The sequence below is a fragment of the Anguilla anguilla genome, chromosome 8 (assembly GCF_013347855.1).
Source record: "Anguilla anguilla isolate fAngAng1 chromosome 8, fAngAng1.pri, whole genome shotgun sequence".
Classification (NCBI taxonomy): domain Eukaryota; kingdom Metazoa; phylum Chordata; class Actinopteri; order Anguilliformes; family Anguillidae; genus Anguilla; species Anguilla anguilla.
In genome coordinates, this window is record NC_049208.1 from 24,435,816 (window position 1) to 24,450,643 (window position 14,828).

Consider the following 14,828-nt stretch of genomic DNA (forward strand, 5'->3'; position numbering starts at 1 on the left):
CTAGCATTACTCTGTATTGCATTTTTCACCAGTAAACAGTAAATCCTGCAGTTCTGTGTGACTGTGTGACCCCGTTCAAATTCCCTTTTTCCTGGAATTTGTCCACACCCTCGTATTTATAGTAGACACACATGTTATACTGTAGAGACACACTTTGTTCCTGTTGTGTAAATAGAAATATGCTACAGCAGCAGGTGATGAGAGAGAGAGAAAGAGAGGGGTGGGCAGGGCTGAGATACAGGGAGACACTCAGTGACTTGCTGATGACAAATACACAAATAAATGGACAGATTCACTTGTAATGTCTGCAGTGTCTGCTTGTTATGTTAGTGTAAGCTGTATTGATTGTGATTACATTGTCTTGTTGTATTTATTGGTTTAAGTGTATGTTTGTTTTTGGACTAAAGCAAATATCCTACCCTTTGGTACTATTCACAGTACTAGGCCCATGTTGAATAAAATTGAACTGAAAACCAACAGACAGAAAAAACATGGATATAGAGGGCATGAAATAAAGGCAGACAGACTGACAGACTGTGAGATGGACAGAAAGACAAAGGCAGACGAAGGCGGTGTGTGTGTGCGTGTGATTTTGTCTTTCAGTATTTGTTTGTTTTTTGTTTGTTTGCTCGTGCGTGTGGTGTGCGGTGTGTGTGTGCACTTTGCTCATGTACCGCACTGCCTCCTGGGAAGGCATCCCATCTCCTTGAGTGTCCTCTCTCCTTATTTGCACTATGAGAGCTTCCGTGGGCTGGCAGGGAGGGGGTAAGCGTGTCCTCACCTCTTTCCCAGGATGGGAGGAAGGCTTTCTCTCCCCTCCGCCCTGGAGATCCCTCCAGCTGCACGGGTCTCCCGTTTCCTCTCGCACCCGCTAGAGCCCCGGTCCCCCGAAAAAAAAACCCAAAAACGGGTTTTCATCTCTTCACAGGCAGGCAGCGTTCTTTTGAACAAACGTTTGCGGGTGAGAGAGAAACGTGAGGCAGATAAACGGAGAGCGTTTCCAGTTCTCGTTTTGGGGTTCTTCCTTAATGCCGGCTGCAGTTGATTTTCTTTGTGTCTGGGGGGGAAAAAGACAGTGAATTTGTTTGCTGGCAGGTTACCGGCAGGAAGGCATGCTGGGTGGTACGTACCCCTTCGGTGCGGTGGGTAGCAGCTCCGCGTTTGGGAGGAGAGCGCGTGCTTGTGTGCGCTCTTCTGAATCGGCAGCGGGGGCGGTGGCTGTGAGCCTGCGAGAAACGGCGGTAAAGCAAGAAGATGCTCAGAGGAGCAGCAGTGAATCATAAACTAGGTCGCAAATCTGCTGTGAATCACAAGCTCAGGACTCCTGTACTGCTGTACTCCTGTACTCCTGTACTCCTGTACTGCTGTACTCCTGTACTCCTGTACTGCTGTACTGCTGTACTCCTGTACTCCTGTACTCCTGTACTGCTGTACTGCTGTACTCCTGTACGCTCTCATTTATTATCATCAGGACTCAGGCACTGGCGATGTCCCAAACCCTGAGCACGCTGAATTCACACTGCTTTAACGTCGGGAGCATTCAGTCGGGGTTTGGGGCATTACCGGTGCCCTGCTCATACTTCGTGTGCAGTGCCCATTTTCTTAGGGGGGCCTATATAGAGCTGTTGCTGAGCTATTCATGACACGCGGTTTTGTGTAGAGCAAACCCACTTCATTAGTTTGTTTGAGCCAGTGATGAACTTGACACATTGTACCGCAGGAGTTTCCATCTTACTCAATGAAAATGATGTGTGACCGAATGACTGTTGTATAAATGTGTGTAAAGGCAGAAGTTCAGGGGATGGAAGCTAACAGAATGCTTCTCTTTGGCCGTATATCCCACAGGATATTCTCCTACCTGGATGTGGTCACGCTCTGCAGGTGCGCCCAGGTGTCGAAGGTAAGGCTCACCTCCTCGTCCTCTGCTGCATCTCCTCCATGGCACTGCAGCACACGATTTACTGGCCTCTAAATAACGTGCCGTCTGGTAGGTTTCCTGTTTCTTTGACATGAAGAGGATTATTCATCACACACTGTAGGACTGCGGGCCTGTTCACTAATCATTCACAGCAAAGGCCTATTCACCAAACACTGTCATCCTGGCAGATTTTTGGAGTGTGTGTGTGTGTGTGTGTGTGTGTGTGTGCATTAAAATGTGTGTTAAGTTCCCAGGCACTTGCCCTGGAGGTGGGGTGTGTGTGACCCCCCTGCTGGGCTGCGGTGCTTGCAGGCTCAGCATATTGAGTGGGTCACTGTGCTCCATTTCTGCCCCTGTCTCAGTACAAGTGCCTCGGAGGGGCGGGGGGGGGGGGGGGGGGGGGGGGGTTACCTGGGGTTGAGGCTGTGGTCTTGCTTTTCGATTTCTGCCTCAGACTACTCTCCAGGATCACAAACACCCGAGCTGGATGTGCAGTTAATACCAAGCAGTTGGAATTGTGGGATCGAGATTTACTGTGCACTTATTTGCTTTGTAAATTCTAGTGCGCAAGCAATATTCCTCAAAATATGATGATGTGTTTATTCAGTATTTTGTGCCAGGCTCAGGGACTTCAGAGATGTCTGTGCATACACACATATGTGAGTGTGTGTGTGTTTGTGTGTTTGTGTGTTTGTGTGCACATTTTACACCATGCAGTTATACAGCTGGTTATTGACTAAAATACCTGGCGTTGAGCACCATTCTCAAGTATTACGAGCCTCGCCTGGGAACTGCACCTGTGACCTTTAGAATCACTGGCTCCGCTCATTAACCACGACATCACAGAACCTCCCCGGCTGCCTCAAACAATGATTGTTTTTTCCTGGTGAATGAAATGGCCGGCAGTGGTTTAATATGTTGTGAGTAATCGCTAACTGCGTGTTTTCTCTCCGTGATGCCTAGGCCTGGAATGTTCTCGCACTGGATGGAAGTAATTGGCAGAAAATCGACTTGTTCAACTTCCAGACAGACATCGAGGTGAGTGGCTAAGTTTCGGTGGTTAAAAACAGGGTCAGGACCAGGGCCGTGACTTCTGTGAAGGTCACACATCACACGAGGGCCTGATGTTCTAAGACCATTAGCACATGCAGAACCATTTAGCACACACAAGACTGATAAAGCAACCAAGTTTGATGCAAAACAAATACCATGTTCGATCATCGGTCATGGTATTGGTTTAGCGTGTAATAAAAGGCTTTGCCCGTGCCACAGGTTTTAGTAAATCAGGGCCCTAATGTTTAGCTTGTTGTTCTGGAGCCATTTGGTCCATGTGCAGGTTCCAGTCCCCCAGAGTCACGGAGTCCGGAGTCCAAACCAGCAGCGTGTGTGTTCTAACGGCCCGGCTTTCCACAGGACCTTCAGGGCACCCGGCTGAGATGGTGCTCATGTGTTACTGTACAAATGTGTACTGTGCTTATCTCCTCTCTCCCCCCTCCCTGTCTCGCTCCTCGCTCATTAGCTCCCATGCCCCCTTTGCTCTTAATGAAAGAGCCTCCCTACATTTGGACTGTTGAAAATCGAAAGAGAGGTTTCCAGGCTGGCTCGTCGGCTTTGTGAGGTGTCAAGCCCAAATGACAAATAACTGAAGCAGTGAAGAGCAGATAAAGAGAGAAACATCCATTAGAGTTGGAAATCTATTTTCACAAATGGGCGAAAGAACCCGCATTTCAAGTTCTACTGAATAACAAATGACCTCAATGTACTGAGAACTCAGTGTGTGGAAATGGGCAAATTAATTATGCAATTGTCATTTTTTTTAAAGGTTACTGTAAGAATTTTATGGGTGTGTAGTTTTAAATTGTGTTAGTTTGTATTTGTAAATGGTAATCATAGTGTTTTTATTGTGTGTGATGTCAAAATCTTAAAGGATAAACCGGTTATTTTTAATTTTTTCAGTATCGTCAGCATTTCCTATTAAAATACCAAAACGAAAATGTTTCTGTTCAACTCTCAGTACCTTCTACACCATTTTGCGTTTAACCAGGAAAGCCATTTATTTTAGTTGTGCGCTGAAGTAATTTAATCCAACTCAGAAAGACATATTTTATTTTTCAGAAAATGTAACGTTACCACAAAAAACATGGCCAAATTTTTACCAAAGTGACTTCAAAACAGAACAAATTGTTCATTTCCGATGGGGACTATTTTCAGTATTTCGGTGCTTTACCGAACTACTTTCTACATATCGAAAAAGCAATCGTTGTCAAAAAAAGTTGTTTCTGTAAAAAGTAAAAGGCCAGGTTTTTTGTAATGGTAAATTATGTTGACCAAAACAACAGTATGTCTCTTTGACTTGTTTAAATACGTTTTTGGACATGTTCTATGACTTCCAGCATATCAGCATTGGCTAGATGGACAGTAATTGTTTGAGAGGTAAATTAATTGAGAGTTTGACAGATACAATATTGGTTTTGGTCTTTTCATTGGGTATTCTATTTCTGGCGATACTGAAAAAATATAAATTCCGAAAATTACCGGTGCCATCCTTTAACTAGTTTTAGTCCGATCAAAACTCAGCTCTCTTCTTTCCCTGTCCTCCTTCCTTTCTGACTTCATCTATCTATCCTTCTCTCTTTCCCTTTCCTCTCTGTCTGCCCTTTTTCGTTCTTTCTCTCCGTGTTTGTTCCCCGCAGGGCCGTGTGGTGGAGAACATCTCTAAGCGCTGTGGGGGCTTCCTGCGCCAGCTCAGCCTGAGAGGCTGTCTGAGTGTGGGGGACGCCTCCATGAAGTGAGTCCTGCTCAGGCCCGCGTAGTTCATTAGGTTACGGTCCCCTTCGCCCGATCCTCTTACCAACACTTCCCATGTCCCTCCCTCCTCCCATCCTGCTTCCTGCTGCCCTGCCCCCTTTCCCTGTTACCCCACCCCTTCCTGCTTTAGCTACTCCCCACCATCTTTTCCCATTCTTGGATAATTGTGCTGCTGTCTTCCTCCGGTCATGGTGTAGTTTGAGGTGTGGGGCGGATTAATGCATGTCTCTGATGTACAGGCCTTTCTGGTGTAGGTATTTGTTTGATTAGACTGTGCCTCAGTTAATCTGACTGGGACGCTTTGCTGTTTTTTTCCCCCCATAGGACTTTTGCACAGAACTGCAGGAACATCGAACACCTTAACCTGAATGGTTGCACAAGAATCACTGACAGGTCAGTCCAGCACATCTACTGATACTCACCTTCACACATTTCCATCCTTACCCATTCATCTCCACCCTCCCATTCACCCCATACCCTTCATTCACCTCTCTACATTCCCTGCTGTTCACTGCATCCCTCTTCATTCACCTCTTTACTTTCCCTCCTGTTCACCCCATCCCCCTTCATTCACCTCTCTAATTTCTTTCCTGTTCACCCCATCCCTCTTCATTCACCTTTCTACATCCCCTTCTGTTGACCCCATCTCTCTTCATTCACCTCTCTACATTCCCTCTCATTCACCTCTGCATTCCTGTGCATTCCCCATTCACCCTGTTTACCTTCGGGTGATGATTTGCATTCCTCCTCTTCCTCCTTTTCCCCCTGTTTCATTTGCGAGTAAAGAGTAGAACTGTCAGTCTCCTTTTTTCCCAACATACACCTGTTTCTTGTGCTGGGTCTAGATAAGGTTAACCCTGTCAGAACGAAAACAGCGACAGATGTACCCAGTGCAAGCAGAACCCTGTCTAATTTCATTAGTATTTTGACCATTTTTTATCAATGGGAAAAGCTATTTTAATGTTCACATTTTTCCTGAGTGATACTAAGGAGCACAATAAGGCGTAACTGCATGTGCCAGTCAGTCTGTAACTCTGCCGTTCATATCTCTATAGTTTCTGCTATATATACAAGTTCTAAAGCTTAGAGCAGGTGTGTGCTGTTTACTTTGAGAATCGCAGGAAACCCATGCAGTATGTAAACTCTTTGTGCCATCTCTATAGTCAAGGCCTAATATCCTGGTTACACTGAGAATGACAGCAAATATATATTTAAATTACACCAGTTCAAAATGTAGGAGGTTGCGCTTTTATGTCTGTAACTATGGAAATGACCTTGAATGATAAGAACTGGCAGTGCTTTCAGAGAGATTTTTTCAGATGCATCTTTCTGAGGGTAAAGCCCTCTCAGCAGTCAGTGCTGTGTGTATGGACGGTGCCGAGGTTTGCAGAGACTGAATAGATGAAGGACACTGATGGACAGGGGTGTAGAAGGAGAACCAGTTTCACTGCTAGCGAATGTCAAATTGTTATTATGGCTTGTGTCTCACACTAGTGATGAGAGATTGAGACTTCTGTGCAGACATGCTGTCATTCGCTCGTTTGAGCCAATTAAACTACCTTGCTTTCCAAAGCAAAACATCATGATTGGTTGTAATTGGTGAGCCCACGATAGCTCTGCCTATTTGGATTTGCATGAAGCCTCATGCTCCCATGTTTGCCAAATACCATCCATATGCTTTCTTTCTTTTTTTATTCTCTCCCATTCCATTTCAGTTCCAGTTCCTGCTTTATTAACCTGTGTTGTCAAAGCTTATATGGATGGCATGGATAAAACAGTAGTAATATAATCACAACTTCTCATTTCAGTCCACTTCAGTTTAATTGGCTTTATTGCATGATAAGTATACAGCTAGACTGGCGGTGCACACTGTGTGAAATTAAAAAAAACAACTGAGTAATCAATCAAGAAAAGATTAAAAATCGTAAATTGTAATAATAAATTACCCCTCTGTCTCTCACACCCTCCCCTTCTCCCTCCCCCTTCTCTCTCTCTCCTTCAGCACATGTGTAAGCCTCAGCAAATTCTGCTCCAAACTCAAACACCTGGATTTGACCTCCTGTGTGTCCATAACAAACCACTCGCTGAAGGCCCTGAGGTAGGCTTCCCTCCTGGTTTGACTGAAGACATTTCATCGAAATCTGTGTCTCAGTGTGGTACCATCACAAAATCCGAATGCTTTCTTTACTGTTTGATGTGGGTTGCTCAGTAGTTTTCTTTTGCTTTTAACAAAAAGCTATAAGTGGTTCTGTGTGTTATTCATGTTCATTTCAGCCTTGTAAAACAGTTGTAATGTGAGCAGGCATTGAACTTCACATTGATGGAGAGCAATTAGTTGTTCAACCAAATTAGGTGTAAGTGGGACAGCTGCTCTGAATTCAGCATGTTCTTTTTAAGCAAAAAATGTCGAATTAACAGGATTGCTTTTTCTGTATGCACATCTCCAACAGCTCAGTGCTTTCACACATAATTTACCGCAGCTTTCATGTAGAGATGTCAGAAGTAATGAGTATTCAGCTTACAGCTTGAACAGATCTAATTTATTACTATCGCAACTGTAAACAAATAAAAAATTTAAAAACACTCACGCGTACCTGGTTTGTCCCAAAGACAATGGTTTGTAAAATGCTGCTTTTAGTGGAAGCACATTTGGATGGTGCAGATCTCAGACTTACCACCAGGGGGCGAATTAAAGCTCCAGCAGGAACAGGGAATGTGGTTGTGCTAGTCACATAGTATTACTCAGCACCTTTTCATCTTCAAAAGCACATGCAGTTCTATTGCATGAGCTTTGTCCAGTTTCGCTCCCTTCATGCCAACAACTTATTATAATGATAATTATATAATATTATTATTATGATCACATAAGAATCAGAATAAAATCCTGTGTAAATGTGAGTATTTTCACACTTAACCTCTATTTCACTATACAGTTAGTCATGGGATGACCCTATATATAAATGTCAGCAGACTTTCACATGTCTACTGTAAATCTTTGTCGACTGCTTGGCAAGGTCACATGTTAGATCAAAGAAAAGAATACAAGCAGAAGGCCTCATTTAAAGGCTACGAACTCAACCACAAAACTGTGCTTGTCCTTTTGTTGTCACATCTATATAATATGTAGGGTCTCATGCACACAGAACCTATATACATTTGTGAATCACTCTTTACACTCTTAGTATGTCAGACTTGAGCACAGGAGCAACTGCTTTAGTTGTAAGTGTGTAGCTCTTATGTGAGTACAGCTTTGGACTTGTACATGTAGCTTCAGATCATGCAGTGTTCTTGAACAGGAGTGTGTTCAGATCCTTGTCAGAGAGAAAGTCCTCGCTCCAGCCACATGCAGCATGTGAAAAAAACACTACAGCAGTGACACTTAGTTGTTGTGCCAAAAGAGGTGTGTATGTTTGTGGGTGTGGGTGCAATTTTTAAAATTCAGACCATCAGCCCTTGGTGACCTCTAGTGGTGAAATGACATTACTGCATTTCTGGGATATGAACAGACAGGCATGCAGATGGGCAGGGCATATGTGCTAGCAGGCATCTCCAGACAAATGCAGTACTGTTGGTTGTAGGGACATGGTTTGGAAATTGTAATTTGGTGGGGGGGGGGAACAAAGTTATAATAAATGCTATCTCCCACCTGCAGCGAGGGATGCAGAAGCCTGGAAAACTTGAATATTTCGTGGTGTGACCAGATCACTCGGGACGGGATCGAGGCGCTGGTGCGAGGTTGCGGGGGCCTCAAAGCCCTGTTCCTGAGGGGCTGTACCCAGGTGAGCTTTCCCTGCCATACTACCCCCTCACCCACATGACTGGTGCTGCAGCATTCTGCTCTGCAAAACACCCAAAACTGCATCCACCGTTTATGGTGTAAGATCACAACTGTGTGATTAGAATGTTCTTAACTCAACATTCTAATGCTGATGTAACGGTCACTACTGGTAATTGTGAACAATGACTTTGAAAAAAAAAAAACCTTCCAAAAAACTGCTCCAAAGGATTAATAATGCTGGGAAGGTAAAGCTTTATGCTATCGTAAGTGACAGGGAACATGTGGTAGCTGTCACTCGCTTATATGAACCGATCACAGTTATTTGGACAGTAAAGTAATTTGAAGCTCCATTATGATTTTTATGAAGCCTCATGGACCCATAACTGCCAACACCACTCACTCTGCTGCTACAAATTATGTTAGTTGTCTGATCTCTCTCAGTTCATCTCACAGAAATGTATTTTTTCTGCAAGAAAGAGAAACTGAAGTAAATGACTTTATAAACCCTAGCTCTGCCAAGTCTATCTCTTCTCTTTGATCTTACTTCCCAAAACACACTTTAGTCTCTTATCCCTTATTTTGATGGTGTTTTTTTTTTTTGCTTTGGGTATTCTGAGAAAAGTTCGTTCAAGGTATTGCAGAGGAATGGCTCAGAATCAAATTGTTTAGATTAATGCTGCCCCCATCAGTTCAACTGTTGGTACTGCAGATTAAGAGTATTACCCTCCCATCTCGACAATTGTGAAATATTAGATGAAGACAGGAGTGTCTTAGAATATAGTGAGACAAATTGGCACTTGAAACGTGTTTGATTTCATCTGCATTGTAAATGCTGTTTTTTATTTTGACATTTTGTTGCAACTGAAAAGAAAAAGGGTTTAGAAAAAAATGTATATAGGATACAGTTGTCTGCTATTGGTAACCAACTCATCCTTTTTGCCCAATTTTTTGTTGTGTGTGTCTGTGTGTGTGTGTGTGTGTGTGACTGTCTGTCTGTCTGTCTGTCTGTCTGTGTGGTGGTCTTCCAGCTGGACGATGATGCACTGAAACACCTGCAGAGGTACTGCCCTGAACTGACGACAATCAACATGCAGTCATGCACAGTAAGTCAGTAGGAGCCATGAAGGGGGGGTTGTGTGTGTGTGTATGGGGATGGGTAGCGAATTGGAGATGTATTTAAAAATGAGGAGTGTGGGGGAGAGAAGGATGTAAAAGCCATTAAATGGTGGTCAGAGCAGTGAAGTAACATCAGGTCGCTGTGTTCATGCAGCAGGTGACGGATGACGGCCTGGTCAGCCTGTGTCGCGGCTGCCACAAGCTACAGATTCTCTGTATCTCAGGCTGCAGTAACATCACCGACGCCTCCCTCACCGCCCTGGGACTCAACTGCCCCCGGCTAAAGTGAGTCTGACCCTGTCCCACCCCTCTGCCCCAGACCCCCTGCCCCACCCCTCTGACCCAGCCCCCTGCCCCACCCCTCTGCCCCAGACCCCTGCCCCACCCCTCTGCCCCAGACCCCTGCCCCAGACCCCCTGCCCCACCACTCTGCCCCAGACCCCCTGCCCCACCCCTCTGACCCAGCCCCCTGCCCCACCCCTCTGACCAAGCCCCCTGCCCCACCCCTATGACCCAGACCACCTGCCTCAAACCCTCTGCCTCAGACGCCCGGCCCCAGACCCCCTGCCCTACCCCTCTGCCTCAAACCCTCTGCCTCAGACCCCCCCTGCCCCACACCACCTGCCTCAAACCCTCTGCCTCAAACCCCCTGCCCCAGACCCCCTGCCCTGGCCCTTGTCCCCAGCCCTCTGCCTCAGACCCCCTGCCCTACCCTCAGCCACCCCCTGCCCTTAGCCTCATCCTCGTCCTCCACTCCTGCTGTTCGCTGGGTGCAGCTGCTGTGGGGTAGGTGACTGGTAAAAGTTTCTGTTTGTTTTGCAGAATCCTGGAGGCAGCGAGGTGTTCCCATGTTACAGATGCAGGATTCACAGTTCTGGCAAGAGTCAGTACATGCTTCTGATATTATCAACAGAGAAGTGCTGCTAATTGCCCTATGGGAATTGTAGTTTGTTGCTTTGTTGCTTTTTTTGGGTGACTAAAATCTGACACACTTATGTGTGGGTGCTTTACTGAGGCAAGTCCTGCTAAGCAGCAGTGGGAGACTGGGGCTGCCATCATGAACGCCCTAAAATGGTGGCCCTTCATATGTTATCAGCGAATCGCCCATTTGAACAAATCATACAGTCTTCGTGTTGTCTCGCTGTGGAGAACGAGGCTGTTTGATTGGCTTGCACAAGTCAGTGATTGACAGGGCATGGTAGCCCCGCCCATTATGGGTGTCTTGCAGGAAGGTGCAATGGCAGTGCCTCACACTGTATTCAGACTGGACCTCCTCTAGGGATCCATGAGCACCTCTCCATTCTGGGGTTCTGAGTGGACTGTGCTGTGTTACCCTGTGCTGCTGTGCACGTTCTAATGCGTCACTGTCAGCTCAGAGACACGCACATTCACAGGGCTGTGTTTAGTTGCTCTGTGGCATATTTGCTGAGTCAGCAGCTCTCTCCCACTGAATAGACTGCCCTGGGATTTATATTCTCCTCTTAATTGAATTCAGATCATCTTAGAGTGTTTGCTGTGCAGTATAGTGGTTTATGGCTGTGGTGTTTTTACCTATTTGGAACCGCAATCTATAGGCTGTGTTTTTTTCTGTGTGTGTGTGCATGTGTTTTTCTGCTACTAAAATAAAAATGGCCCTTAGCTAACACCTCCACATCCCATAGCATATATGTGTATTTTAATATATTTTCATTCTTTTTGTATAATTAATTTTAAGCCTCTGTTTTCTTTCAGAATTGTCATGAGCTTGAAAAAATGGATTTAGAAGAATGTATTTTGGTAAGTTTTCTGATTAGAAATGTAGATTGCATTGTAATCATTTTTTGTAAGCAAAAACATATTACATGGATAACATTTATACCCTTTTTATAATTATTTTTTAGTTCAGGTAGCAGAGTGTCTTAATGTCTTCTATGAATTTTAAGCTAGAGGAGGCTATCACACCAATTGCATTTAGTCTTTCTTTCCCTCTCCTCCATTTTCTTCTTTCTCTCTCTGTCCTTTCTTTCTTGTCTCCCTTTCCTGTCCTTTCTTCTCCTGCGCTCTTTCTCTTGAAGGTGACTGATAACACGCTGGTTCAGCTCTCTATTCACTGTCCCCGGCTCCAGGCTCTGGTGAGTTTACATTTCTCACCACTAGATGGCGATGTTTGAGATTGTGGAGTGTGATATGAAATCTTGGATCTTGTAGTAGTTAGTGAACAGTTGTCACCCAGCAACATTGTACCCTTTTTGACTGGGTGGGTCCAAAATATCAGAGTCAGGCCTTAAAGCTGCTTTAAAGTAGAGTTTGTCTCTCCTCTCCAGTGTGAGGCAACATTATCTGTATTTTCTGTGATCATTAGTTCTGTTGTCTGAGATTCTTTTGAAAAATTGAGACATTTGTGTTTTTGGAGTAAGTGTGCGTGTATGTGTGTGACATGGCAACGGACTCATCACAATGCCCACAGAGCCTGTCGCACTGCGAGCTGATCACGGACGATGGGATCCGTCACCTTAGCAACAGCACCTGTGGGCACGAGCGCCTGCAGGTGGTGGAGCTGGATAACTGCCCACTCATCACCGACGTCACGCTGGAGCACCTGAAGAGCTGCCATAACCTGGAGCGCATCGAGCTGTACGACTGCCAGCAGGTCACCCGTGCCGGCATTAAGAGGATCCGGGTCAGTCACACTACAATTCCCACAATGCACCATGCCATTGACATCTGTGCCACTGTATAATGGAAGATGAGTCTGGGTTAATGGCATCCTGAGTGTGTATGTGAGAGAGCTGCCTGCCTCTGTCTTACCGTTGTCTTGTGTGTTTTCCCTCATTCAGGCACACCTCCCGGAGATCAAAGTCCATGCCTACTTTGCCCCAGTTACGCCCCCTCCCTCAGTGCATGGTGGAGGCCAGCGGCTCTGCCGGTGTTGCATCATCCTTTGACAGCGGAGGGCATGGGGTGGGTGGGGTGGGGTGGGTGGGCAGCTCTGTGTACAAGTGCTGGTAGTGTGAATCAACGTTACCAATGCTGAAGATAATCTCTACAGTTATCTGCCTGGACAAGGGAGGGGGCAGGTGGATGCAGGCAGGGGTAACAGGGCTGAGGGGGGGAAGGAGAGGAGAGGGGGATGGACTTCGTAAATAGCCACACCCCCATCCCTGCACTTTGTGACCAGGACATTTTGGGGGGGCTGGGGCAGTTGGATGTGGATGTAGTGGGAAGAGGGGTGGGGGGGCTGTAGGGGTGTGTTGGGGTGGTGTTGCAGACTTTGGGGCAAAGCAGTGGAAACTACATGGAAGAAATATCCGGACGCAAAAATGGCAAAAGGAGCCAAGGACAATGCACCTCTCTGTGGAAAGACCAGCCGACGCTGCCATCTTGACAAGTCGCCCTCTCCTCAGACCGAGCTAGCTTCGTGTTCTCGTGCTTCTCCGTGCAGCGTCACAAAGGACAATGTTTCCTGTCATCAATGGGGGGGGGGGGCGGGGGGGTGTTGTGTCCGTGCAAACGGGGGGAATGTAGGGAATGTTTTTTTGTTTTTTTTGCGACAGCGTTCGATGTGGCCATTTCAGGATCCCTCTTCGCCATCGAGCAGAAAGCGACAAACTTTACGTGTAAAACTTAAAAAAAAAAAAAAAAAAAAACCTAAAACAAAAAAACGAAAGAAAAAAGAAAAAAATACCCAAACATGGAGGAAATCTGAGATTGATTTTTTTTTTGTGCATCCAACAACTATCAGTTTGAGATTTTGTTTTTGTTTGTACAAGAATCTTATGCCAGAGCAAAGACAAGTTATTCTTGGAGTCTTCGGGGTAAAGTTATATTTTAGTCTTTTTTTGTCAGTGATAATTGTTATTGTCCAAGCTTTGCTTCTCCAGGGGTAAGATGTACCTTTTTTAAATAAATAAAATAACTTGTTACGAAAATGGACCCTTAGGAATAAACTGGACTTCCCTAGTTGGGAGGATGGACAGAATCTGATAGACTTTCAAGAAACAAAATCAGTTTGCCTGCAACATGAGACTAATTCAACAACAAAAAATAAAAGTATGCTCTAGAAATCTCCTCAAATTAGTAGCACACAGTTTCTTTTTTGAAAACAGATTTGATCATTTTCTTGAGCACAGTGCAGGTTTATGTATTGTTGTGAGAAGGTATACATGCGTGTATGTGTATGTATGTGTATGTGTGTGTGTGTGTATGTATTATGCACATTTGAATGATGTAACTGGGTTACGTGCTGATTTACCTGCTGGAATAGAGTATGAAGTACGTGGGGACCCTGCTGTGTTTTGTAAGGCAGACTGCTGTGGGTGAAGTTCTCTTAGTAGCACGCTCAGAACAGGCTCCACCCCCAGAGGTGACTGGCTGTGACCACTGTATGTATTCACATGGAGGTGCATACTCGCATACAGATACACACAATCACTTAAACACACAGACACCCATTCATAAGCACACTCATTCCCAGATACACATAACAACATTCGTGTTTACAGTTCACACAGACTCACTCACTCACTTGCAAATGTCACTCCAATTACTTTGGTGGGAACGTGCACCCATCTAAAGTGCATAGCGTACAGAAGATTCTTATAAGAACCATCAAAAAAGCAGGCCACATTTCAACATGCCCAAATCCCAACAATGGCTGTTCAGGACGTACCTCTCATTCACGAGCAGACCATCTTGCCAACTCACCAACCCCCATGCCACATTCTGAATGATGTAATTCAACTGTCGTTAAAAAAAGTGGTGGAAGCGTGTTTCTGCAATTGAATTAACCATAATATATATTTTTTACAAGGGTTTATTGATTCATTATATTAACTTTTCCTCACTTAAGATTAAATGTATGAATCCATGTATGTGAGCATTTTAATGGGTGTAAACACTTAGAGGAGAGCTTACATTAATCTCCATGAGTATACAGTATTATTTACAGGGTCAAGTTCATAGGGATAGCCAATTCCCCTACCTATCTAATGCTAATTACACTTTTGTTGATTCATTTTTTGAAGAGGAAGATGAGTATAGTTTTTTTAAAACAGTATACAACTGGTGACGACTGATTCCCAGTCTCTTGGATGTAATCTTTCATTTAAAAATGAAGTAAGTGAAAGATGTTTTTGTGGTTGTACTGGCTCTGATTCGGTTGTTTTCCTCCTGTTTGATCTTGTTCTGGTCTGCCTTTGAGCTGTTATTCTGTACTTTAGAGAAGTCTCC

At 44.9% G+C, this 14,828-nt stretch overlaps 1 protein-coding gene across 1 annotated transcript in view; it reads left to right on the top strand.

Moving 5' to 3' along the window:
* The window catches only part of fbxl2 (F-box and leucine-rich repeat protein 2), a 45,371-nt gene extending 32,802 nt beyond the window's left edge, over positions 1-12,569 (top strand). Inside the window, exons 3-15 of the mRNA XM_035430938.1 lie at positions 1,846-1,900; positions 2,882-2,956; positions 4,612-4,706; positions 5,051-5,119; positions 6,729-6,824; positions 8,379-8,505; positions 9,533-9,607; positions 9,775-9,905; positions 10,443-10,503; positions 11,352-11,396; positions 11,675-11,731; positions 12,067-12,279; positions 12,437-12,569. Of these exons, the coding sequence (XP_035286829.1) occupies positions 1,846-1,900; positions 2,882-2,956; positions 4,612-4,706; positions 5,051-5,119; positions 6,729-6,824; positions 8,379-8,505; positions 9,533-9,607; positions 9,775-9,905; positions 10,443-10,503; positions 11,352-11,396; positions 11,675-11,731; positions 12,067-12,279; positions 12,437-12,544 (1,207 nt within the window). The 3' untranslated portion in view covers positions 12,545-12,569. The remainder of the gene's footprint in view (positions 1-1,845; positions 1,901-2,881; positions 2,957-4,611; positions 4,707-5,050; positions 5,120-6,728; positions 6,825-8,378; positions 8,506-9,532; positions 9,608-9,774; positions 9,906-10,442; positions 10,504-11,351; positions 11,397-11,674; positions 11,732-12,066; positions 12,280-12,436) is intronic.
* Positions 12,570-14,828: the final 2,259 nt, after the last annotated feature.